A 27,163-nucleotide genomic window follows, 5' to 3' on the forward strand; every position below is an offset into this window, starting at 1 on the left:
TAATAAGAAAATTGCCTTATGTTTTTTAGCTATTTAATATAATAAATTTGTTCAAGTGCAAGAAGTAAAGAAGAAGGACAGACTCTAATACCTGCCCAAGCTTGCTTCTCTGCTTTTGCCTTGAACGCATTATTCACACATGTTAAGTGCATCCGCTCCCCCCTGTAGATGCAGCTGCCCCTGGCCCACCCCTCTGTTGTTCAATAAAAAGCTGGCAACATGGTGTCCAGTCTTCGTCTCATTTTCGGCTTCTCCTCCTTCACACTCGTTTCCTTTTGTCAGCCATAAAAATGCCCGAAAATGCTGCATACTTTCTGGGGGCTTCTGTGTTGCCTCAAGTGTTTGCCACAGTTTCATGCGCTTTTTACGACACTTCGTACCTCCTCCGCCTGCCATGCCCAACTTGTGCCTTTCAAAGGCATAATTTGACAGCAAATTGTTCAGTTTATAGCCAGGCACTAAATATTCTTTCAACTTTCGGACGAGAGCAGAAATGGGCACCAAGCTAAATATATTCCGCATACAATGTGCCAGCATTTTCCATGCTTATACACATCTCTTCATTCGTCTAGCTGGCAGAAAAAAAACCTGACGTTTTCTCATAGTTTTGTTTTAAAACTTGGCTTGGAATAATGCCACAAAGTTGGACCAGGATTAGGAGGGAAGTTGCATACACCGGATGGCCAAATGAGTTTTCATATTTTTGGCCGCCTCTTATCAGACACACATTCAGCATAAAAAATGTCTTAATTCGCACTAAACTTCTCTGGAACTAAGCGGATTGTCCAAGCAACTGACTTGGAAAAAGTGAGCAGCCAGCGAACGCCATAAAGTCGTAGATTTTCCTACTTGGTAATTAGTTTGTCATACGTGGCTGCGTTTCAGTGGTCAGGATAATTGCGGTTAAGCGAAACGTTCACACTGCTGGCAATCTTTTGGGAATTAAGGAAGTCGTTATACATTTTAAGGTAAATTTAATTGGATACATTTATGATAGGTATATAAGCCTAAAACTATTAAAATTCACCACTAGAAACCAAACTTGTTCTATTCTCTTCCAATTTATAATCATATTAAATTGCATTTTTTAATTCAAATATAAAATTGTACCATTCTCCATTTTATTTCCAATTAAGTGAATGCAAGTAAACTCGCAATTCGGAATGTAGTATTAGATTTACCTCAAACAAAGCGAAATCTAACACCACCTCTCTCTAATGCCACTTAAGACCGTGTGTATATATGAAAAGCTCAAATTCCTTGTTCCGAAAAAAATCAGCAAATTGCAGTGGTCTACTTCGTTCACCCTGCACTTTCCATTTGGCCATGCTGTTGGGTGTAGCAACTCGAAAGCCCAAAAGGACTTTCAGGTAATTTGAACTAGCACAACAGGCAAGACGGGGATGCGGGGAGGGGGGATGCCAGGTCGAGGGTCTGTGTCTGGGGATAAGGGTGTATCTCCACTCCACGCCCCCCTCACCATGCTGAGTGGGTCAGAGCGACCCCAGCCGTCATATTCCATTTGGTTAACCAAAAGTTACGTGCTTCGGTTTATTTCCTTTTGTTTGGTTGGCTTTTCTTTTTTTTTATTTTCCTCAATCCCCCACTCTCACTTGTATTCTCCTGTTTCCGACTGGCTTTTGGCCATGAAACCATTTTGGCTCGGCGCCTGACGCTATGCAACGCATTATTTGCTTTGGATTAGCGCTCGTCCTGCCGATCTTCTGTCTCTCTTGCCACTCTATTGCCCTCTCTGTTTAATGCTCGCCGACACTCTGGCGTGTCATATAAATTAGCAACAATGAAGAAATTGCACAATTTACGAGCCCCTCGGGTCAAAAGTGCGTGCGAGGGCGAGACAAAGTATTTTTTTTCTTTCTCGGTTGCTCATTGAATGTATTTTTAAAAATGTCTGCTGGGTATTAAACAAAAAAGTATGGTGGCCACTGGGTGGAGAGAACTATGGCATGGGCTATGGCCCACACTTGAAAAAATTAATGATTTTAAATAGCTGAAATTTCATGGAATTCCTAAAAAAAAATTTAAAATGATTGTGGCATAGTAAGGGAGGCACATATAAGCATAACCTTCTCTCTTATTTTAAAACAAAATTATTTAAAATTTTTTAAATATAACTACAGCTGCTATAACATTTTTTTCTGGGTGTGCGTGTTTGGCCTGTGGCCGTTGCTCGTTATTGCCCGTTAAGGTTCACCGAATTGAGCCGCCGAAAGCGGCGGAATGTGAGAGCGGAAGAATGTCTGCGAATTTTCCTCTTTTCCTCGACTGTATATTAATTGAAAGTCGCCTTTCAACAGCGGTTTTAACAGCTCTCGATCTTTGCCCCCTTGGTCCCTGCTATCTTTTCCTGATCCGGCCTGTTCTGTATTTTTTCGGTGGCTATTTTTTACTGGGGGCTGTTGGATTTCATGGTGCACTCGATGAAAGGTAAACATATCAGGGAGAATTTCGTGGCTAGCTTTGGTTGGTATTATAGGTGGATGAAAATTCCCCTCTCAAAAGAATAAATAAATTATGCGGTTCTGTTCTTTCATAGGATGTTATTGTATGTTGTATAAAATCAAATCTTCGTCTAGTTGCAAAATTACAGAGAAAACAGAGTGCTAAGAAAAATAATTTGCAATGGAAGAATTAATTCCTCAAATTTAAAAACAAACAAAAACATTTTCTCCCTTTTCTTTTTGCTCCGCCTCTTATAATGATGGGAGTGCTATTCTTGGTACTGTCAAAAACCTGTTTCTCATTAAATTGCTAATTAAGAAAATAACTCACTGAACGGTTAGCCCGCCCTCAGGCGAGGAATTTCCACCATGACACAACTTGTTGCGGAAACTTCACCTGAAACTTAATTAAGTAACTTACGAATATGCCTAGTAAACTGAACTGTCCAACATTTACGAACTTGCCTAACCAACTTCTAACTGTGCTACTGAAATGGACTCCTTGCTTCTCTTTCTTGGCCACATATTAATATCCATTAGCAAAGCGACGCTATTTTACCCAAAGTCAGCCAAACTGAAGGGAGCAAAAAATAAAATAAAGGTTTATTACGCTTACGTTTTATGTGGGCAATTGGCTTCCCTGGAAATGGGACAGCACTTGACTACCCACATATAAGTAAATACATTATATACTCGCTCACAAATCCAATTAGTCAAAGCATTCCGAAAGCGGCCTTTAAGGCGTTAATAGCTCCGGAGTGGTTATAAAAAATAGGATACGACAACGAGGACCAAGTTTGTCAATTGGCTTTATTGCCGAGCGCAGAATAGGATAGATTTTACGACCCAACCCTATGCACTAAAATCCTCTTAAAATGAGTTGCACACAGGCATATTAAGTATACCACACGTTGTGCCCTAGGAAAAAATACAATTTAATTAATTTTGTAACTCAGATGTGTTTCGTGAAATTCCCAGAATTAAATTTGGACAGGAAACGGAAGTAACCGAAAAAATGTTAATTGGATTTCCGCTTTCTGCTTTGCGTTGCTACCACGCTCTCTCGTTATTAATTATGACCTGCATGTGTTGGCTTAGGAGGAAAAAGCCGCGAGAGGGAGGAAAACACAAAAATGGTTTGCCAGAATTTTAATATCTCTGGATATTTATTTTGGGTCGGCCCCCAGTTTCCGATTTATTTTTTTTTCAAATATTTTTGCTTGCAAAATGAATAATTTGAACGATAAGAATGTTCGTTTTCTGTTGGTTTTACTCTTTTGTTTTTCCGTTTCCGGTCTTTGATTTAAAGGGAAGTGTGCGTGGGGTGGTCTTTTAATTATTATAAATTCGCAGCAGCCCGACCATTCCCAGGAGATATCGTTTCGAATTTGGCCATTAAAGTTGTCGCATATGTAATTCTATTAGACCCCCAGAAAAGGTCAACTCGAGGGCAAAAACAAAAGACCAAAAAGAATTTGCGAAACTGTAACATAATTCAATTTATTTAACAAATTGACTGCCACAGCCTGGCCAACTCAAGGCTCCCACGGGAGAGTGAGAGTCCTTCAGAGTGCGAGCGTGTGTGGGCGTAACATATGCAAATTGAGAAATCGCTTAGGCGAGTATGTGTGGGTGGCGGGCTGGATGTGTGAGTGCCAAAAACTGGCTTCCAAATAATTGCTATGTAGAACAAGAGTGATGGTGGGGAAGGGGCAAGGTGGCCCCATGTTAGAGTGTATAAATCATAAGGCGAAAAACTGGCAGAAATTTATGTGGCAGTCAAGTTGGTTGAGCAACTTTGGATGAATTTCACAAAGTATTTTAAAAATGCGAAAATGCATAGTCCTTTATTTTTTGGCATTTCACAAGCACACGAGTTTCTGAGAATGAAAAAAATATGTTTTGTTTGCATATAACAAATTAAAGCTTGTTTTATAAATTTAAAGACTATTTAATCTTAAAATTTGGTTTTCGTTATAGATTTCGTTATAGGTTAAACAAATTTTTAAAAACTCTCAAGTTTTGAAAGAGTTTAAAAGAAGATGTTGAAAAACTAATTATATTTTTCTTGTTTTGGTGTAAGTCTGGCGATTTCTACATTAAATAAAAACCCACAATCGAACCGGTATACAAATCATTTAGCTTTCTTCCCCGGACTGCCAACAATTCCCTTAACTTTTGTTTAACAAAATGGCCAGAGACGTAGGCATGAAAAAAGCCAAAGACAACAATGGGAGGCCAACTGTATCGGTGTCCGAAACTTCCCCTGTGTGCGTGTGCCTATTTGCGTCTGTCTGTGTGGTGAATTATTTATGCCCGCACGACAACAACAATCCTGGTAACAATAACAACAGCAATCGCAACGGGAACAAGAAAATGGCCAGCAACAATATGGCCAAGGGGAGAAAAAAGGTTAAATCGTAGAGCGTGCAGTGAGACAAAAACCCAGAGGGCAAGAGCAGGAGTCACGCACACACCAACAGATCGCCACACACATACAGTTACGCGGACACAGAGCAACAAACTTCTAACCGTAAAGGACACATGGCGCATTGGTCTCAAACAAAAGGCTGTTAGTTTTTGACTTTTGCCTGCCAGAAAGCGTTTTTCTCTTTAACCAAAAAGCTTTAGGGTATCAAATAGCATAGTCGGCTGGCTTTTTAATTATATTTAAGAATTTATGAAACGCTTCAGGACTTCAAAATAAAATATATTTTTAATTAATATACCTAGTAAAATTTTTAATGAAACATTTGATGAAACACAATACTAACTCAATGATCACGGACATTATTTCATATTTCTGTAATCTGATCTTTATGTATTACGTATACCACTAGTTGTACATCTAGAAAGAACATAGCTATATTTGTTCTTAAGCATTTAATTACGCTACAAAATTTTTGAATTGTTGTCCCTACTTATAGGTTATTCTTTCTCAAGTCCGGAGGTATCCTATAGTCGCCACCTTAGCATCCCCATTATTTTTCACCCCTCGTTTTCCCCATTTTATTGTAGTTGTTACCCCTTTTTTCCAGCTGTTGGAAAACGTTTGCCGTCGTCATTGTCGTCGCCACGCTGTCTGGTCTTTGGTCCTTTGTGTTCTGTTCTTGTATTTTTTCGGGTGACTTATAAATTATGAACCAAGTTTTGCGGGGTTTGGGCTGTGAGCTGTGTTTCCTGCTACATAATTGCAAAGTGGAAGCGACAGAATGGGGAAAAAGGACACAGAGAGGAAGTTTCATGTGGGAGCTGTAAAAGTTGAACACATAATGCGTTGCTGGGGAATTCCCCACCAGACTTTGAGTGGCAAATGAGTTAAGAGAGTCTAGACACGGGCCGAGATGATGAAGTCTGGCAGACAGATGGTGATTGAATGAGAAATATAGTTGTCCGTTTCTTACGTCTTTTTGTATAAACTTTTGTGTATTTTGCACGATTTAGATTTATGTTACCTGTAAAGAAATAAAGATACAATGGATTAGAAAGATATCTAGGAAGACAATATCATAAATTTTGTAAGTTAATGAAGAATTTAAAATGTAAAAAGCAAAAGCTAATGATTTATACACCGATAAACATTCATTTGTTGCCAATAATTTGATGATTTAATTCACTTCTTTTATGTAGAAATTAATGGAAACATAATAATAACATACATAGCCCAAAAAGGGTTAATATCAATCGAAATCAGTTCAATAGATAATACTGCAATATCTTAAGTGTTTTGTGTATCTGCACAAGCAGCACAAGACAATCCCAATCAGGATCAATTGCAGGTCCCGGCAGTCGAACAAGTGGAGTAAGTGAGCCAACAATGAACAGAGTCCCTCCAATATGCCCAATGCCGTTTGCAGCTCTTGCCCCAACGATGTTTATCGTTAAATTCAATTTGCAATTTATAAGATTTTATACGCAATCGAAGGAGAAGAGTGGGGGAGATGGTCACAGAGTAAGCTTGTTATCCGGCAGGACCCTTTACACCCCTTAACACCCAGCAGTTGGCCTCCTACAGATATCGTATAAATTGTGCAGCTGCGCATTCCATGCGAATAACGCTCAATGCAATGGATGGATGGTGGGTAAGGATGTGTAGGTGGTGCTGGTGGCGGAACATTGTCCACTGAAGTGGAATGCATGTACTGGCAACTGAGATTCCAACCGTTCGCACCACAGACCCACCCAAAAGCCACCTCTTGGTCAACTGCCAATATCATGTTACGTGGCTTTAAGCAAAGTTCCTACTAAATCTGAAATCCAACCGAACCATTATCTAATCTTCCTCCCTGTTTCTGATTTTTCTCTGTTTTCCCTGGACTTTCCCAGCTATTTTCCTTGTCGGATGCATAACATTCTCCTCTTTTGGCCGGCTGCAGCCGTCTGTAGCGACCTGGGAATAATAAGCAAATGATTTGTCATGTTTAGTTCCCTCTCCATTTCTGTTGGATTCAATTTGCAATGACAAATGCTTCTCCGGAGCTGGTCACGGTGAAATGCAGTTGTTCGACCGGGGGAATGAATGCAGCGGTAAATGGAGATTCAAATAGCTGGTTCAGATTCCAGAATCTCTGTCACTTCTCATGACGTGCTTTCGTTTCTTGCTTAGTGCTCAATTACTGGGTTTATTTGCATAAATCATTCAATTTGAATTTTGTTCTTGACAGAAATATAGGAAATTATTTTGTAATACGCTCAGACATTTTTGAAGTGGAATAAGATGTATTAATCGCTCCAAAATCTTAAGATACAAATGTATAAGAAATCTTTTTTAAAGTTGAGCTAAATAAAATTGGATGAAAAATAAATCGCGTAAAAATGTATGATTCAAAAATAAATCGCGTAAAAATGTATGATTCATTGTTTAAAATTTCTGGTTTCCACCCCACTCATTTTAACTAAAACGATATTCGTTTGAAAATCTACAAAAAATGTATAAGAAATCTTCTTTTAATATAATCTCGCAAATTTATGATTCATTGTTAAAACTTTCTGCTTTGTACCCCACTCATTTTAACTACTTTCTTCCTGAATTTATGTTTCTTTCTGCCGTTCTGTGTACATTTGTCTTACGTGCTTTTATACGCTTTTACTACTTAGTTAAACAATTTGGTTAAAAGTTGGAAAACACAACGGGCGCACACCCAAACAGGAAACCACTCGGTGGTGTTCCGGCGAGGATGAAACGTGCGTGCATTAGCAGTCAAATACTTGGCAACTTTCCGCTTTCTGTTCCTGTTGCTCCAGTCTTCCTACTGCTGCAAATTAAACGTAACTGCGCTAAAGACACGTACGTTTTGCCGACCAGGTGTGTCTGGGGGCAGCGGCGGAGAAGGGGCGTGGCAGCCTAATTGCGCCAAAAAGCCAGTTAATAATGGTAGCAAAACGCAAACAACAAACGAACAATGGCTGGTGAATGAAATTGAATTTGAGCGGGATTACATTTTTTGGTCTTCAATTAGCCAAGTGCATTCGTTTTGCACCACGAAAAAGCGGATGAAGTAGAAAATTTGTTAACTACTGGTTATACTTGGTTTACACATACACAAATTTACGCATATCTATTTTCATTTTTTATTTTAAGTGTATCAAAATGTAAAGCATTTAATTTAATCATCAAAGAAATTCACAATCTTTTAAATTAAAATGTCGTTAGTATATTATTGTTAATAATTTGATGTTTTAGGCTGTATTTTTTGAATCCCTAAAATTGGACCGCAGCTGCATACGGAGATTTGACCGTTATATATTTCCACATATCCTATTAAATTACATTTAATTCCGTTTGGCAACCGCTAATTAGATGCTTTACAACTTGCTTGGTATCCTGTTTTGTTGGTCGGCGGAATGAGACTAAGAGTAAGTGAGAAAGGGAGAGGCGTGAGGAGGCGAGAGCTAATTAAGCGTGAATTTATGCAAACGCATGTTGTGCATACGCCTCGTTTGCCAAACTAGCAACTCACGCACACACTCAAACGCTCGCTCTTATATTATTCATGCTGCCCAATTATGCACAGCCCACAAAAGTAGGCAACATATTTTTTACTCCCTCCTTTCGTTCCTCCGCATTTTTAATTTAATTCCACCCAGCCCCCTTTTTGCTGCCCAGAGGCTGACCAACTGTTTTTGCCATTAAGCTTTATTTATGAGCCTGCTGCCAGCCATTTCCATACATATAAATCTGTTTGTGTGGGCGGACACCGAAAAATTTGATAAAAATTAGCCTCAACGCCTAATTGCGCACATAATTGCAGTGGAGCGTGTGCATTGTTTATGGCTAATGGGAAAAAAAATTGAATGATTTGCTGGCTTGTAATATGGAATTAAATTGACAAAATTAAATTGCGAGTGGAGCATGCAAATATAACGAGTCCCTAGAGCACACGTATGTTTATCTGTTTTTTTTCTGTGGCAGCCACTTGAACAAATCAAATAAGCACGCATTTCACTTGTGGCACGTAAAGGGAATTTGAGTGAAGGAACGTGAGCATAGCCAGGAAATTAAGTAAATGAGGTGGGAGAGACAGACACGTAGAAAAGGAGAGTGAAACAAGAAAGGAAAGCTAACTTCGGGCGGAGCCGAAGTTGATATACCCTTGCAGAATACTCTGTAAATTATATTCTCCAAAATTATTCATATGATGCATTCTTAATACTCATAAAAAATCCGAACTTCCTAACTTTAACAACAACAAAGTTATGGCATTTCCAATCGTTCAGTTATATGGCAGCTATAGGATATAGTCGGCCGATCCTTATGAAATTTGATAGGTCGGATTGATTGGCCAAAAATAAAATCCATAGAAAATCCCAACTTCCTAACTTTACAAACACCAAAGTTATGGCATTTCCGATCAATCAGTTATATGGCAGCTATAGGATATAGTCGGCCGATCCTTATGAAATTTGGTAGGTCGTATTGATTGGCCAAAAATAAAATCCATAGAAAATCCCAACTTCCTAACTTAACAAACACCAAAGTTATGGCATTTCCTATCAATCAGTTATATGGCAGCTATAGGATATAGTCGGCCGATCCTTATGAAATTTGGTGGGTCGGATTGATTGGCCAAATATAAAACCCATAGAAAATCCCAACTTTCTAACTTTACAAACACCAAAGTTATGGCATTTCCGATCAATCAGTTATATGGCAGCTATAGGATATAGTCGGCTGATCCTTATGAAATTTGGTATGTCGGATTGATTGGCCAAATATAAAACCCATAGAAAATCCCAACTTTCTAACTTTACAAACACCAAAGTTATGGCATTTCCGATCAATCAGTTATATGGCGGCTATAGGATATAGTCGGCCGATCCTTATGAAATTTGGTAGGTCGGATTGATTGGCCAAATATAAAACCCATAGAAAATCCCAACTTTCTAACTTTACAAACACCAAAGTTATGGCATTTCCGATCAATCAGTTATATGGCAGCTATAGGATATAGTCGGCCGATCCTTATGAAATTTGGTATGTCGGATTGATTGGCCAAATATAAAACCCATAGAAAATTCCAACTTCCTAACTTTACAAACACGAAAGTTATGGCATTTCCGATCAATCAGTTATATGGCAGCTATAGGATATAGTCGGCCGATCCCGGCCGTTCCGACTTATATACTGCGTGCAAAGGAAAGAAGGGTGTGTGCAAAGTTTCAATCCGATAGCTTTAAAACTGAGAGACTAGTTTGCGTAGAAACAGACAGACGGACAGACGGACAGACGGACAGACGGACAGACGGACAGACGGACAGACGGACAGACGGACAGACGGACAGACGGACATGGCTATATCAACTCAGGAGGTGATCCTGATCAAGAATATATATACTTTATAGGGTCGGAGATGTCTCCTTCACTGCGTTGCACACTTTTGACCAAAATTATAATACCCTCTGCAAGGGTATAAAAAGATACCCAAGAATGATGGACAGGAAATTCAGAAGGAAATCCCCTTACCCATTTGATATCCTCCCAAATAATAACCTTGACCCATTATCCAAAGTTTGGCCAAAAACTTTCGTTCAGCAGCTGGCCATCCTCCAATAATAAAAGGTAATAAGAAAATTACGCCATAAAATAATGAATATTCCGAGAGCTCGAAAGTTCGATTAAGGTTCCAGCGGGTAACCTCGAAAGTACTAAAAACTAAGGCTAAATGCATTTGTACAACATTGTTGGGTAATAAAGTCAACATAATTACAACAAAGTGGCGAGGTGGTGGCGCTTAGGTAACGAGCAACTTTTGTGCTCTGCTTTTGTTTTCTTAATGAGTTGCGGCATCGGAACAGCAACAACATTAGCAACAAGCTGCAAACAACAATTTCATAAACTTGGCTAAAAAGCATTTAAGCCCAAGACAAGACAAAGTCGGACGAGCGTAAGGTGGAGGGCCATTCAGACTGTACTGCATATGTTACAAAACGCCATCACGTTAACGTTGCTACAGAGAAAACTATATCTTTTTGAAATATCAAAACTATATGTTACTCCATAAATTGTAAAAGAGAAATAATTTAAATTAATAGAATTGTCAATAATTCGGAGTTCAATTTTTAATTGATTTTATTTATACAAATCTATAATTTTGTTGTTATTCAGTTAATAAATTCATCACTCAAACAATTTTGCTGCTGTCTGGGAACTCAAATGTATCAATTCAAGTGCTTTTAAAATTACAAAACAGAAGGAATTTGTATTGTAATTTCAGGGATATAATTTCAAAATTCAAATTTAACGTTTGCAGTGCAGAGTTACGATACGGGAATCCGGGGGCAAGATGAAAGGAAGCAGCAACAGCAGCAGCACCAATGGCAACAATGGGAGAACAAACGACGCGTCGGATAACGGAAACGGAAGTTGCTTACAAGCGTAGTAAGACTCTTAGAGCGACAGAGAGGCCCGAGGAAGGAGCGCAGAGCACACAAAAGAGGGAGATAGGATCATGTGTCTCAATGACTTAAGCTTTAAAATGTGCTGCATACTTTATGGCGTCTTTGATCTTTCTCAGAAATTTTGCATGGAAACCATCTTTGTGACAAAGGCAAAAACCGGAAAGCATAGAAAAGGCAAATGATGCTTATTGAAAATGCTCTTTTCCGTTCACGAAATGGTATAGGCTCGATACCGTAAAGTTTACATCATCTATAAATTATTATGAGCCCCATATAGCGTGCCAATTTTTCAACCAACATTCATATCCACAAAAATATTCCCACAACTTGATATCTGTGGGCAGTTGGCAAAAAGTTTCCTGCCACACTTTTCAGCCCAATCAACTGTAAGCCATATTTTAATGGTATTCCCATGTGCGACTGTGTTTATTTATTTGCCGCAGTACCGAGCAAACTCTTAAATAGTCTGGTGGAAAAAAATTCTTACCAAATGTATTTGTTATTATCATTGCAATGTTCAGTTGACGCTGCCATGCCGTATAAAAAATTCCGTTGGTGTTTGTTTATTTTGCGGGCATCCCTGTGTGTCTGCATTTAATTAAGTTTTGTCGGGTTTTAAGTGTGTCTGATTCCTCTGTGCACGATTACGCTGATAACTTTCATTTAATAAAAAACATTTTGTTATGGCATAAATATTTTTTCTGGATTGCTCGTGTTTTGCATAAAATATTTATGGCATTAAATTGAGCGTTAGCAAATTTTTTTAAATGCGATTTTTGAGCTCTTCGTGAAGCCTGGGATTTATCGCTTGATAAACCGTTTTCACGTTTATGCACAAAAGAATTTTAAATATGTGCATCAGAAAATATTTTTGGTGGAGCAGAACTGATTATGAAATATGAGAAAATAGTTTTATAATGCAGTTATACGAAAGAAGAGAATTTTAATGGGCTTTTGAGTAGGCAGAAATATTTAAAATTATTTGTTAAATATATGCCGTATATTAAATCTCTATTATCGTTTGAGATTTTAGCTTTGACCAACAAGGCTCTTATTTTGTGATTTTCACTTTTGAAAATTTTGTTTAAACTAAACTTAAATATCATGAATAACATCTTCACTTTAAAATAAGAATATTTTCTGGAAAGGGAATGCCTTGGATTTTCAGCATATAAAATTCCGAAAACTAAAACAAGTTTAAATGTTTTAGCTCTTAGCCCCGATTTCATTGATCTTCTGATTACAGTCAAACACTTTATTTCCCTAGAGTTCCAAGTAGTGCTTTATTGGTTCTAGTAATATATCCTAAAATATCCATTTGTTGCTTTCGTGTGTCAAATAATTCAAAATAAGGTTAACAATGCTTTATATATATGATTAAATAATTGGTTAAATATGGGGATAAAATATGTTTGATAAATATGGGAAGGATTTTCATCCGATCCGTGTTATAGTTTCATTTTCAGCTCCTCCAACATGCGGTAGACCTTGACGAACTTCTTCTCCACCACCTCTGTGAAGGCCTTGATCTCATTCCGCACCACCGATAGCTCCATGGCAGCCTCCGATCCACCAGACTCACACTTCTTGGACTGCTTATCGCTCTCATACCAACAGGCAATGCCATCCACATAATCGTCCACCAGTTCGGGAGCTGTTATATCCTCCATGAAGGAAATATCCCTGCGTTTCACAAACGAACTCATTAGCAGTTGCAGGAAATCGCAGTTCCAGTTGTTCTGCTGAAAGTAGAAATACTGAAGCGCCTTCAAGCTGTCGAAGATTGTGATCTTCAGAGAATATATGGAGTTTGCTGATATGTCAAGCATTTGCAGATGAGTCTGTTTCTTGAACAATCCCTCTGGTAACTCGTGGGCACTGGTTGCAGAAAGATTCAGTCGCAACAGAGAGGTGAATCTACGCAAAGGATTTCCCTGAAGATTTCCCAATGGATTTTGAGACAAATCCAAAACGCTCACATTTGCTGAAAGTGGAATGTGCGGCATTTCCCTTAGCGAATTATTATGCAAATCCAGTTCATGAACCACACCGTAAACAGTTAATCTCCTCAAATCGCAACTATGAGCTATAGCCACATCCAGCAAAGTGAAGTTAAGTGTTAGCTCCTGTAGGATATTTCCAGAAATATCCAGCTGAGTCAAAACTGGCTGCAGCTTCAACAGTTCCGATTCGAAGGCGGTAAACCGATTCCGGGCCAGATTTATTTTGGTGAGGTTTAAATTCCGGTCGAACACTCCTCTTGGTAGAGCCTCCAATCGATTTCCAGCTAGATTAAGATCCATTAACTTCCGCATACCACTAAAAACTCCTAGAGCGAGCTGCTCCAATTGATTTTCGGCCAGTGAAAGTTCCTTAACTTCCTTCAGGGCATGGAAACTATGATTTCCCAACTGCTTCAACTGATTCCCCTGAAGATGCAAGGTGGCCAGATTGTCGGCACCCAGGAATATATTTTTGGGTATCTCCTTTAGGTGATTATGTCCCAAGAACAAACTCATCAGATTGCTGGCACCCTCGAACTGCGGTTTCTCGAATGTTTCCAGCGAACAATTCTCCATGCGCAGTACTTGAAGATCCGGAAAGGTGTCGAACAACAGATGCGGTATCTTGGCAATGCTCGAGTTCAAAAAGGTGAGCATTGTGGTGCCCGTGATGGGTGCCTGCGACAAGATAACATAATCACTGCGACCGATCACTACATTCGTGCAAATTCCCGCACTGCAATGATCCTGCAGCCAAAGGCGGCGCAATTGACCGCTGCCGGGGGGCGTGGCCAGTCGGTAGCTGGGCGGCAAGACCAGCAAGAGTAGCCACCAAAGTACCGCCATGATATACGGATTTCGCGACCCGATTTCAGGACTCCCGAGTGACACGATCCTGTACCTCGGGAGCCGCCAACGAAGCGCTCGCCACGGCGCAACTGGCTCAACTGTTATGACCAACCGATCCAACCATCCACCGATCCGGAGATCTGAATTCCAAAATCTGATGTTCTATGGCGACCCCAAATGCGGATGCGGGTGCTTCAATTCAAACGGATCAGCAGAGCACAAATATAGCAACGCAACGTTGAAGGGGTCGCATGGCAGTTGTTTTTCATTTAATTCAATTAAACCCCTGCCTGGTTTCTATTCCAAAATATTTCATGCTGAACTTTCAATTTCGTTCTCGTGCGACAAACTATTTGACTATATATTAGTGTATACTCGTTTTTCTGCACTCTTGTTTTATTGCATTTTATTATTTGGGTTTCGGAGCTGCTCTTTGTATCTGGGTTGACCACGTCTGACTGATGAAAATGAATGTTTTTTAAAGTAGGAAATGGAAAACAAAAAAGAGAGACAATGCACCATTATTAGCAATATATGAAGGAAAAAATGTATATTTTTACACCTCAAATAAGTTTAAGTTTGTGCTATTCTTTTACTAACGTAATACAAATTTGTTCAGTTATTATTATAATGATTAAAGCTATTCTTCATCTACATCTAATATATATTTAATCTTTTCGCGCAGAAAGAGTTTTTGAGTGGAATACGTGACCCATAATACCAGTTTGTTAAAAAGTAATTGTAATATATCACAACTTACAAGAAAAGGGTTCAATCTGCCCTTCTAACAGATTTCGCGTTGCTAAACCGCACCCAATGACTAATGGCGAAGATCCACAGATTAAGCGAACTAGTTTAGCACGCTGACCCCCTTAAACTGGGCCGTTAAAATTGATTACCAACGATGGGCCAGCAAGTTGACTGAACTTGGCCATTACCAAGAACCTTTCTACAGATCTTATCTAAGTCAAAGAATTTGGTATAAAAGAGGCTGGTAGAAATGGAAAAATCAACAGTCCACTAACATGAATCGCAGAGTGCAAATATTGGGTGAGAAAAGAACTATTAGTATCAATCCTGAAAGGAATACTAACTAAATATAAATACTTTTATTTTCAGTGATCTTGGGCCTGATTTGCGGCAGCCAGTCGCGTGTTCCCAACCTTCGTCGGGTTGTTGGATCCGGTCGCAGTGGATTAGATGTGGATGTGGATGAACCGATTGGCCCTCAAATTCTGATCTATTCACCTGGAGATGCTATGGCTAGATCCGATGACCAGGAGCCCACCTTTCATGAGCCACAGATCAGGGAGGAAGTAGCGGAACCCGAACTTGATAAGGACAGTCGTAAAGTGCCCGACTACCTCTACTCGAACTCCATTCCCATGGTCAGCGATCAGAATGGGAAGTACGTGGTTCCCCAGGTGGCTGCCTATCCCGTGGCCTATGGTCCCCAATTAATCAACAACAAGAATGGAATCATCCAAGGCCCAGGAAATGCTCTTTCCTATGTAGTAGTGCCACGTGTCCAATTGGGTTTTAATGTCCAAGGTCAGTCGGGTTTCAATTGGCCTGGGCTCAACCTGCTGCCCACAAATCTTGGTAGTGAATCGGCCGCCGAGAAGGAGGAGCCTCTGCCACCCACTGCCTACATTCCCATTCCTGTGCCTGGTCCTCCGGGTCCACCCGGTCCACCAGGACCACCTGGACCACGTGGACTTGCTGGACCCGCTGGTCCCCGAGGACCTCGAGGTCCTGCCGGTGAATCGGGAAGTATTTCAGCTCAGAAGCCCCAGACCATTTGGTACACCCAAACAGGCAGCAGTAACAATAAGCCCCAGTACAACACACCCTTTTCCGGAGGTTATCAAAGTTAAATGAATAAATAAATGTATTAAATCAAATGACAGCCCGAATAGTATTTTTTAATTAAGAGAATCGAAAACCTGCAGACCGAGAATATATTCGTGGGTAAAAAATATTGAGCACAAAACAAATAACTAAGCTAATTTGGAGTAAACAATTTTTTTTTAGAAAAAAAACCTGAATACAAATTTGACCTAAAAGTCATAACTTAATTATTCATGATTGACTTTCTTGATAAATAAATACAATTTTGTATAGATCTACTTCATTTTAAATGCTCTTAATTCATTAACCATAATAAATAAGATTAATTCTTTGTCCCCTTTTTTGTTTAACATATTAGCCCACAGTTATTAAAGTTAAAGTTAAGTAAGTAATTAATAATTTTTACAGGATGTGGTCTGCTATCATATCTGTCGTTCGTGTGGTCTAATCGCATATATCCCATTTTGTTTTACTTTATTCTCCATCATGACATCCTCTAATCTCTGATTACAGTATAGGCGGCCATATAGTATCCATGTGGCTAGTACACTTGTACTTCGAAGAGCACGTCGCTGGTATTATCTGCTGTACTATATCTACGTATCTATTGTAACGAGTGTGTCAAACGTTGGCAATGTGGTCAGGCCATAAAAGGTCTAGCGGAATGCTCGTGTTTGGTGTCAGTTTATGGCACGCTAGCACACATGCAGACGTAAGCACAATGATGATTGTGTGTAATTTACATGGATTTTAATATCACTTGGCACCACATCTAGGGGTGGCAAATAAAGCGTTCTTTTTTTTTTGTATGTACGCTCGCCCGTTCGTTTATATTATTTGTGTTTTTCTTTTTTGTGGCCCCATTGACGGCACCTGAAACGATTGCCATCTCTGTTGCTCATTTGGTAAATGGTGCGAGGAACACCCACACCAGCTCAACCCATTTGGTTGCCATTTAGTTTTTATTGTTCTTTAGTTGTCCTATCCGAAAACCCACACATTTGCTACAATTGATACGCAGCACGCATTTGTTTCAATTAAATGAAAATGTTTTATACGTTTAGTGCTTGTCTCGTTCACAGCAGCTGCAGTTTACTGGGGACCCAAAATGATGGATGTCTTTGCAGGAAGCTTCGTTCTCGTTCCATTAATATTCCCGTCTCATAACGTTCGCCAACTTTCTTATCTGTAAATTTCAAATGAAACCCAGACAGAGCTAATGTAAAGGCAGCATGACAAACAAGATTGTGGCTGATGAAAATGGAAAGAAAAAAATTGCCAACACATGTTTGGGTGAAAATATTGCAGTCAACAGAGTGGAAGCTGAATAATATTTGAATTAAAATGTTTGTTTGTAACTTGGAGACTGGCTCATGACTTGACAACACCTGACTGATTAGTACGCTTTCTTGGGTCCACCTTCTCGTTTTCCAACGCACATACATCAAAAGGCGGACGACTCCATGCTGATTAAGTTAAAATGTTAATAAATATGATTATCGTGCTGTGCTCGTTGTTGTTGTTATTGCTTGGCTTGTTGCCATTAAAATGATTATGGCGATAAATAATAAAGTGTTGTCGAGGCGTTTTTGTGTGTCTCAGCAGGCGAAGATTCATGCCAAGATATGCAGTACTTTGATGTGCCCCAAAAATGTCTTCCATTTTTGCGTAACAAGAGAACAAGAGAAATTAAAATATTTCAGTTGCAGCCATTTTGTTTAAAAGAAAGTGTTTTATATATTTAATAAATGTACTTAAGCAAGCCAATTCTATATATACATATGTTAACTAAATAATTCAATTATTATTTATTATTTATATAAAAAAAATGCTACTGCAACATTAATTTTTAAGCACAGCTTCGAGTTTATTTATTTTCACAAAATTGAATTTAAAACCGTGTCATTTAAAAACTAAGTGAAACAAGCTGAAGTTTGTATACCCTTGCAGCTATTTCAAATATGAAATATTCCATAATACTATAATTGCGATATTACGATTTTTGCATATAAATAATAAAGCTATGTATATTTTTTCGATTTTCCCTTGGCACAGGTCCGTACCGAATTAAAAGCAATCAATAAAGTTCCATCGCTGAAAATATTAAATGCCAATAATCCAACGCCATCGAATAATCCCGCCCACTAACCAAGTTCATTAAAGAATTGCTGCAAAATATTTGTCAGGAATAGATATTGCTCGCAAACTTAAAATAGTCAAGGGAGCTGCGGGGAGAAGGCGGGAACAAATGTTGGCTGTAATTTGCAGGCCAAGTCAGCGAAATGAACACTGGCCGGAACTACGGCGTTTTGCGTGCAAACTGACAATTTAAACAAAACAGCAGAGAACAGAGAACGAGGCAGGCAGAAGGGAGATTCCAAAAAAAAAATAACTCGGCCAGAGATAATAGGATAAGGCAGGATTGGGTGGGACAGGATGAGCGGCTGCAGCGGAAGCTCCGCCATTTTCATGCCAGCTTGGGACTTGCATATTTCATGAGGCAGAAATTTATGAAGAAGCGAACAGCGCGACTCGATCGAGTTCCCCGGCAACTTACGGGGAAAACACTTATTGCGCCGAATTCCTTCTAATAATTCGCACACTCGACCATTATTTATTCATTCGCTTTGCATTTGCATCTGAAATGCGGCTCGAACAGATTAATATTTTATGGAAACCACAGAGCGGAGACACAGGACACAGCTCGAGCGGCTTAAGTGCTAATGAAACTGACTGTTAAAATATTCATTTACCAACCAAATGTTTTTTTTGTGAACTTTCGTCCGGGTTCATTAGTAGGATTTACATTTGAACTTGTACAGTCCGAAGGTTATTTACTTACACCTTTGCTGGAAATTTGCCTTTCATGTTTCGCGGGTTGCTTACCTGGAAGAAAAAAGAGGGAATGATGTAATTAGATAACGTAATATTATCGCCTTGAATCAGCTTTAAGTTCTAACAGATTTATCTGAGAGTTAAACTGTGTGGGGAAAACATTCCGTTTAGATGCAATTATACCTCGCTCTAATGACTTTTAATTAGGGCAGAGATTTGTAAGCACACACACACAATGAGACTTGGTCTTATCTGCGACCATATCCTGTTTGCCAGTTCACCCACCTCAGAGCCAGATAAAAGCCAGGTGTGGTCGTCTTTTTTTTCCTTCTTTGGTCCTTCCATTCCATTGCACAATGACCATAAAAATGGCCCAAAGCGGCGAGCCAGTTTAACTGGACTGCCTTGGCAATGTCCAAATCCTTAATTACCTTACACACACATGTAGGCACACGTACAGGGGAGGTCAAGATAATAGGGACAATGCCAGGGCTTAGAAGAATATTAAAAAAAAAGTTTGCGACTTTTCTTCTTTTAAAAATTGACAAAACTTAAACTTAAATGGTTTTAGTAAAATTAAAAGTGAAATATCTAAGTTCGTTGCCTTATGATTTGAAACGTTCTTGGAATTTTTAAAATCCACTTATTCTGACCACACCTGTGCCTGGTTAAAGCAGCTAAGCTTGGCTTTCCTGTTCGCTCTCTGTCGCTTTCATTGTTGTTGTCATTATTATTCATAACTTGGCAGACAGTCGCTTTTATTTATGTTCCCATTTGCACAATGGCCAGGACCTTTTCACTCCCCTGTCACCCCAGAACTCTCCCCTCACAGTCCACTAATAGGTGTTAATGTGTTTTATTGTTCTTGGGCAGCCAGGTGGCACACAACCTGCAGGGTCTGTCGAAACAAATGAACTTGACACTGCTGTGCAATGAGACAGAAATCTTAATGGAATTACAGATCTCGAACTTTGTGTAATCGGGTTGGGACAGTTGGCCATTGAAGGTTGGAGGGATGAAGGGTAAATTCTGTATTATTTTGCTCCTTTGGCTAATTTCCCTGCTTTTTTCGTAGCCTTTGGGCCGCAATTTGCTTTAGTGTAGACAGAAATGATTCTGACAAGTGTCAATCTGATGTTGCACACACTAAAGCTAAGCAAGTGCCAGTCTCTTACTGTCTCTCTCTATTTCTGTCCTTCTGTCTCTTTCGCACACACTATGCCCCCCGTCCACCTCCAGCCCCTTCACATGTGTTAGTGGCAAAAATGCTTTCATTACGCTTCAAGTGGAATGCCGAGTGGGCCACTTGACGTTGAACGCGACTTTGAAGCCGCTGCCGATGGTAGAGCTATAGCAAAACCTATGGCTAAAGCCGAGCTGATGCTGATGTGGCCATGAACGGGGACTGCATCCAACGTTGGAGAAAGAGGGGGGTGGAGGGGGATAGGGTCAGGGGACTGCATGGGCGAGAGGCGTCTAAAAATATGCAACACATTTGCCATACAGTATTTTCCACATACAGTCAAAATTCTCTACGTTGAGTTCTCTTTATGAAAAAAGCAATATAAAAAATTTTAAAAATAATATTACAACATTTCAAAACGTTTTTAAAAGTTTGATTATTAATATAAGAATCTATTTACCGAAATTTATTTTAATTCCTATTATGTATAAGATTTAAAAATTCCATAACATTGCAACACACTTTAGAACAATGAAGATTGGTCGATTTTTCAGCTTTATAATACAGTCGTATGGTTTTTATAAAAGTAAAACCATCATCCAAATGGCTTTAAATCTGAAGGACTAGTTTGCATAGAAACGGATAGACGGACATGTCTAGATCGACTCTAATGGTGATGCTGATTAATAATATATATACTTAATGGAGCCGTGAATGTGCCCTTCACTGCGTTGCAAACTTTTGGCTGAAATTTTAATACCCTCTGCAAGGGTATAAAATGACTAAGCAACTGAAATGTGTAAAAAGCAGGCTAAGGTCAGCGGCAAGTTCAATATACAGGCGACAGCACACAAACACACTCCAAACAAACACAAGCTCACACAGTCGCACACACTTACATAATTGCAACGTTGATTGCCATCCGTTTTATGCGCCTTTTTTCAATGTCAGTTGGCAGGCTGAACAAAATGCTTTTGTATCGTGTAAAACTTTTTGAATGCATGCCAAATCACGACGAGGACAAAGTTTTGAGGGGAGAGGGAAATGGCTTGGTAATTTTTTGGACAACACAAAGGAAAAATCGTTGCCAGATTTATAGTCAGTGTGTCAACTTGCAAATGCTGTCGTCAAGTTAATTAAAAATATATAAAAAGGAAAACTTTGAAAAGTGATTTTGCAATTGACACTCCAAGGATTATCAAAAATGCAACGTTTTAGAACAAAAGTGCAAAAGTGAATGCAATCAATTGTCAATGTCAACTAAAATGCAATTTTCATTCTCCATATTTAATTCTGCATTTGTTAGCGCCAAAAATGTGAAACTTGAACAACAATTATATTTTGAAATGATTTAGTCTTTAATGCATTTTCACTAAACACTTCCATCAGAATCCATCTAAATCAAGAAACCATTTAGCTGGGATAAACGCTAAGCGACACTTGAATGTATCGGTGGCAATTAAAACGCCAATCTATTTCCACAGACACAATCTTGATATATGAATGTGGCACTAATAACTCATATTGTCATTTGGCATGCGGGACATGTTCATAGGAGTGGGTAGACTGCAGGCCAGGTCATCAGGGCGATCAATAATTTATTGCGGCATTGGAAAGGGGTAAACATTAATTAAACACACAAAACAGAACATTGCAGGAGCGCATACAGATATTTATGCTTTCTGATGGTATTTACCGGTTCATTAATTACCGTTAAACATTTGAAAACAATATAACAAAAGTGATTTCCATGTGCTAACATCGTATAACGTATACGCAGTGTATTGCATATAGCATTTTGATCTAAATCCCCTTGCGTTTAAATTTGATAAAACAAAAAGCTTTTGTTTCCATGTATTTGAACAATATTTTCTAATTGCACCCGAACTAACAGCGGTCAAATATCAAATATCCATATTGGCCTAATCAAGCGGAAAGTGTTGATTTGATTCCTATTCGCCATCACCCTACGAACTGCAACTGTTAACGATTTGTTTGACCAACCTGGGGTGTGGGTCGGGTCCCAAATTCAATATACAAACCGGAAAATTTTTAATATTTATTCCGGGGAAATATTTACCGTGATTTCACAAACTTTTCTCCTCGCCACTTGGCTCTCCCGTTTGCCCTTGCAATACAATCGCTACACTTGATTGAGCAATGTATAAATTTACGAGTTTCGTTTTATTTTCCGCTTTCGAGGGCAATTAAAAGGACCCTAAAATCAAGTCAACTTTGACTTTTGGCCAACGTCGATTGTCCCCTGTGAGTGTGACTTCCCCAGGGCTTTTAATTAAAATCACAGCGGCCATTTGCAAGAAGTCACAGTTGGTTTTTTATTCTCCTTTTTCAATTTTTTTGTTGCGGAGAGTCTCTGGCCATTAGCAATTTTCCACTCGACTGGGGCCCAAACGCCAATTGCCGTACAGCAAAAGGGAGGAGATCATCGGGAAAAGCCAGGGCGTGTCCAAAAGGCGAAACAAAAAAGAAATCCACAACCGGACAATGGGAAAGCGCGATTCTCTAATTTTCAGCCTGCATATAAACGACAATGGATTAGAGATACTGAAGATGCCAAAAAGAATGGCTCAGCACAGCCCCATGCTGAAAGCATTTTTGGGACAAAAAGCCCAAGTTAGAGGCGTGGTTAAGCCTGGCTAAAAACGCCCGTTTACTTTGGCTTGTCTCCCTTGGATTCCTATTTATAAATATTTTTATTTTCACTTTTTCCCCGGATTTTCCTTAGGAGCGGCGAGAACAAAAAACTGTCAGCAGCCCAAAAAGATAAGCTAAGAAAACACGATGCTATTGGGCGTTAACAACAACAACGAGAGAGCTGGAAAAACTTTCTACGCAACGTTTTCCTTCGTCTTCGTCTTCGTCTTCGTCCTCGTTATTCATGTTTTCTTGTTAATGCCAGCCAAAAAACGGAAAAGCGGAAAGGGACGCCCAAAAATATGCATTTAAATATGGTAAAAAGTCAGAGGGAAGAGGGAGAGTGACTTGCAATGGGCGGAGGGAGAAGTGCGAAAGAGTAAACTTTCCTTTGAGGCGGGTCAATTCAGTCAAGTGAACTGCTCCCCTCAAAGTTGATGATGAAGCAGATGATTGAACTTTTGATGGAGAGAATATCTATAATATTTATGCAGTCCATGCATAGCCAAAGGATATGGATTACTTTGATGGAAAACATCTACTTTACGTAGTTGGTAAGTGCCCAAAAAAATATGAAAAATGAGCAAGTGGGAATAAAAATGCTTTTCAATATATTTTTAAGACTCTCGGCTTCTTTCAGCAAACGGTGACCAGTTAAAAACATACCTTTCAATTAGCTAGAAGTGCAAAATTATTGCCACAACAAGATGTTTCTGAAAAGCTCCCTCGCGTCTGTCTCATAAAATTGGCTAATTAATTTTACTGCCCGCACAAGAGCATAAACATCAACTTCATCACCATTACCGACAAAGTTGCTTGTCTGAACATTGTATCAGGTCAGGTGGCCGTTAAATTTTATTTTTCCTGCCACAAGATCAGGTGGGTCATCAAAAGGAACATGGCCAAGTTAATTAAGCTGCTTAAAGTCACCTACTTTGTTGGTGTTTTTCTGTTAGACAGCTGAATTACAGAACCGGGAAAGGGTAACACAACTACCACAATAGGTTGCACAGAATCCTTGGCTCACTTTTCAGGGCAATTGAATCGGTGTCAATGCAAATTTTTTGGGCAAAAAGTTTGCAATGAATTGCGAAATATTTATTAGCTGTATTCGAACTTTTCTGCACTATTGGCAAAAAGTTTCCACACATACGTTCATTCCGCACTATTCCAATCATTGATTCATTTGCGGCAGAAAAGTAGTAAACTTAATTTCACTCGATGCAACAAAATAAAAAGGAGAAGGGGCATAAAATGTGTTACCGGGAAACTTGTCTGTTCAATTGCTTTTGAGAAACTTTGCGAGAATGTACGAGTACATAAAGGCAGTTGGATTGGCTGGCGGTCGATTCGCTCATTTCACACTCAATCGCATTTGGGTTTTACATATTCAATTAGAAACGGGACTCCGTATCGATATACTTCTTCCGCTGTCTGCTGCAGGCAAATTGCACCAAAAAGTTGTTCCCCAAGTCCCTAGGATCAATGGTGAAAAAGCAGAAAATGATGTAAACTTCTGGTATTCCCCATGTCATGTGATTAAAGTTGTACAAGTTCTCAAAACAAGCTGAAGGCAAATCCCCTCCCCCTAGAATGCCATTTGCATAGGGATCCAAGTTCTGTGACAATTGTGAAATCCTGCTAAGGGGCAGGGGGTGGCAAACACAGATACGAGTGCCTGCGTGTTGCTTTGTTACTAAACAAAAGTTAAGTCATAAATATTTTCCGAGTTTTTGACTTAAAATTTATCAACGATATCCGCCTTGCAGCCACGCGAAATCCGAACAAAGGACACGCTAGCACACAGGCATAAGTACAAATATATACATAGACCAACACACATAGACACCTAAACTGTTTAACTTTGGTTGGCAAACTTCTCGACATGCAAAAGTGCAAAAATATATTTGAAAAATTTGTCAACTGGGGTTAAAGTTGAACCAGTCCTGCTCAAACTGCTTACCCAGCATGGTTAAATGGAAAAATGGAATTTGGAAAACAAATTACAGCTGGGCATAGCGATGCAAGGTTTTTACCATTTATTAGGGAAGAAAAAATCGATGTTTGGAGTATTCAAATATATTTGGAGAGTCCAAAGAAAAACCTTTTCGAATATGAAACTTAAATTTCTTAAAATAAATTATCCCTTATTGTTCTACCTATTTCTAAAAACTAATTAATAAAAATGTGAAAATGTGGGGCTTAAGCTGAGCAGAGCTTAGACCCTTTTACCAAATTTGTCACCTTAGTACCCGACAACTTGTCAAATTGTTAACCAATTAAGCCCTATCGAAAAGTTAACCTTTTTCTGCTGACGTTTCCTTTGAGACAATACAAAAAACGAAGAAAAAAGTTCAGGCTTTAATTTGTATACCCTAGCAGAGGGTATTAAAATTTAGTCAATGTTTGCAACGCAGTGAAGGACACATTTCAAGCCCTATAAATTATATATATTTTCTTGATTAGCTTCCTTATTTCTTAAAATATATCCATTTACTCCGATATATCGTACTTTTTAGCAATTTCAAAAATACGCTTTTAGTTATGTAATAATCTTATATAGCTGCCATAGGAACAATCGGGAAATAAAATTATAACATCTGCAAGATTATTAAACCTTCGGTTTGCTAAAGCTCGCTTTCTATCTTGTTTCGCTTGATGTTACGAAGATAACGAGTCTTTGAACCTGGGTTCCGAGCCCCAACAGACCCTTATTAATAATAAGCCGTTGACCTTTATCAAAGATGTCCCACAGCACGGAATTAAGTGTAAAGAGCTTCCAGGTGGAAAACAAATGTACTCAAAGGACAGCCATCTGGCAGAGATTTTAATTACGTAAATGCAATAAGCGTACGATGCAATCGCGGCCCAGAGGCAACCACAAAATCAATCAATCTCCCGATCGATCAATAATTCAATTGACCCGGCTGGCTCAAGAAAGTGGCAAATTAATTAAAAAAGCAAAAATCAGCCCAAAAAGGCAAATAAGTTCGGTAAAGAGGGCGACGCGTAAAAGCTTTTTGGCTGCTCTTGCTTTCCAATTAATTTGATGAGTGGCCGAGGCCGAGGGATAACATTTATCAGCACCAGCCCAGAAAGCAAGGAAAGACAATAGGAGCTTAAGGACCAAGGAACCCAAAGAGCTGCACCAGGCGGACAATGAGTGAGTGTTATGTAAATGACGCTATACAAAAGTGGAACAATGGAAGGAGAAAGAGGAAAAGAAGGCGGGACCGAAATACCAAAGTCAGATAAGTAAATGACAAACAGCAAAAGAAGGAGGTAAAGTCTCAAGGTGCACTCTTTGTAAGTTCCTCGAATTCTTTGCCCCTTTGATTAGCAAAAAGGCAAACGATAATGAAAGTGCAGATGAAATAATAATCGGAAAATGTTATGTTTTTCCAATCTTATTGTAAATATTGCATACCGTCCCTATTTATTTACTAGAATTCCCCTGATAAGCCACCTAGCTGCTAAGTGCAATTACCATTTCTGACTTAGTCTCCAAATATTTCTCACCACCTTCCGTTGTCCAGAAAATATTTAGTTGTATATTTTATCAACATTATTTTGGTGCCAAAAAGTTTTCAGCGCTGAAAACTTGATGGGCGGAAGCCAAAGAACTGCCTGGAACTAGAGAGGTATATATATGTGTATATAGAGCATCGTTTTCATTAAAACTTCTGACACACCGAATTTGTTGATGTGCCCCGCATTCGGCAAACTCCTCCTTCAGGCAAACAAACAAGTTCAGCCAGAACCAGGGAGTTGCAATTTGAAATCACACAATTCTGGCTGTAACAGCAAATGGCAAAAAGTCTCGCGTTCTACTACTTTATCTTTATAGTTTTATTTTTATTAATTGTTTTTGCCCTAGGTTGCTCTTGTTGTTTGGCACTTGTAGTTTGTTTGCGAAGCGAGTTTAGTTTTTGGCTTTTAGCGCCTGTTCGCCCCCACAAAAAATTACAACATGAGAAACAGAAGGGAAAAGCAGCAACACGAACAAGTGCGAAATGTTTGGCAACACTTTCGACGAGTTATGTTTCAAATGTTTGAAGGCGGGATGAAAGTTCAAAGGGCTGAAAGTTCGTGTTGGATGAAGCAAAGCGAAGGTTCAAGTTGAAGAGTTTCCGAAGTATTTAGTTTCAATTGTAAAGGTGAGAACCCAAAACAACAAATTATCTTCTTTAGTAATGTTTTTGATTTAAGAATAAAGCAATTTAAAATGACTTAAAGGGAAATTTATCTAATAAAGGTTTTAACCAATTTGAGAGAAACCTAATAGACAGCTAACTCATTTATTTATTTATGTCACTTTACGTAACTTAAATAAAGCGTTAAAGCTTATATAGCATACTCATTTTTAATTTCCCAGCCATCAAGTCGGCAATTAACAAACGTAAGTAATGCAGAAAGTCTAGGATTCA

The 27,163-nt window shown here is 39.0% G+C and overlaps 3 protein-coding genes across 7 annotated transcripts in view; 1 reads left to right on the forward strand and 2 right to left on the reverse strand.

Moving 5' to 3' along the window:
- The window catches only part of LOC108045648 (furin-like protease 1, isoforms 1/1-X/2), a 138,707-nt gene that overhangs the window by 26,438 nt on the left and 85,106 nt on the right, over positions 1-27,163 (reverse strand). The window lies entirely within an intron of this gene.
- On the reverse strand, positions 12,619-14,299 carry LOC108045652 (carboxypeptidase N subunit 2). The gene has a single exon (XM_017125038.2). The coding sequence runs from the start codon at positions 14,207-14,209 to the stop codon at positions 12,809-12,811; it is 1,401 nt and encodes a 466-aa protein (XP_016980527.2). The 5' UTR covers positions 14,210-14,299; the 3' UTR covers positions 12,619-12,808.
- On the forward strand, positions 15,325-17,744 carry LOC108045653 (collagen alpha-1(I) chain; the record flags this gene model as incomplete). Its single annotated transcript, XM_017125039.2, has 1 exon — positions 15,325-17,744. A coding segment is annotated over one exon (765 nt), but the record flags the coding sequence as incomplete, so codon positions are not given.

This window comes from Drosophila rhopaloa, unplaced genomic scaffold, assembly GCF_018152115.1.
Source record: "Drosophila rhopaloa isolate 14029-0021.01 unplaced genomic scaffold, ASM1815211v1 contig_167, whole genome shotgun sequence".
In the NCBI taxonomy this organism is placed as follows: domain Eukaryota; kingdom Metazoa; phylum Arthropoda; class Insecta; order Diptera; family Drosophilidae; genus Drosophila; species Drosophila rhopaloa.

Bases quoted from the DNA above. Each gene is read 5' to 3' on its own strand.
- LOC108045652 (XM_017125038.2), bottom strand. From the start codon at position 14,209: ATGGCGGTACTTTGGTGGCTACTCTTGCTGGTCTTGCCGCCCAGCTAC.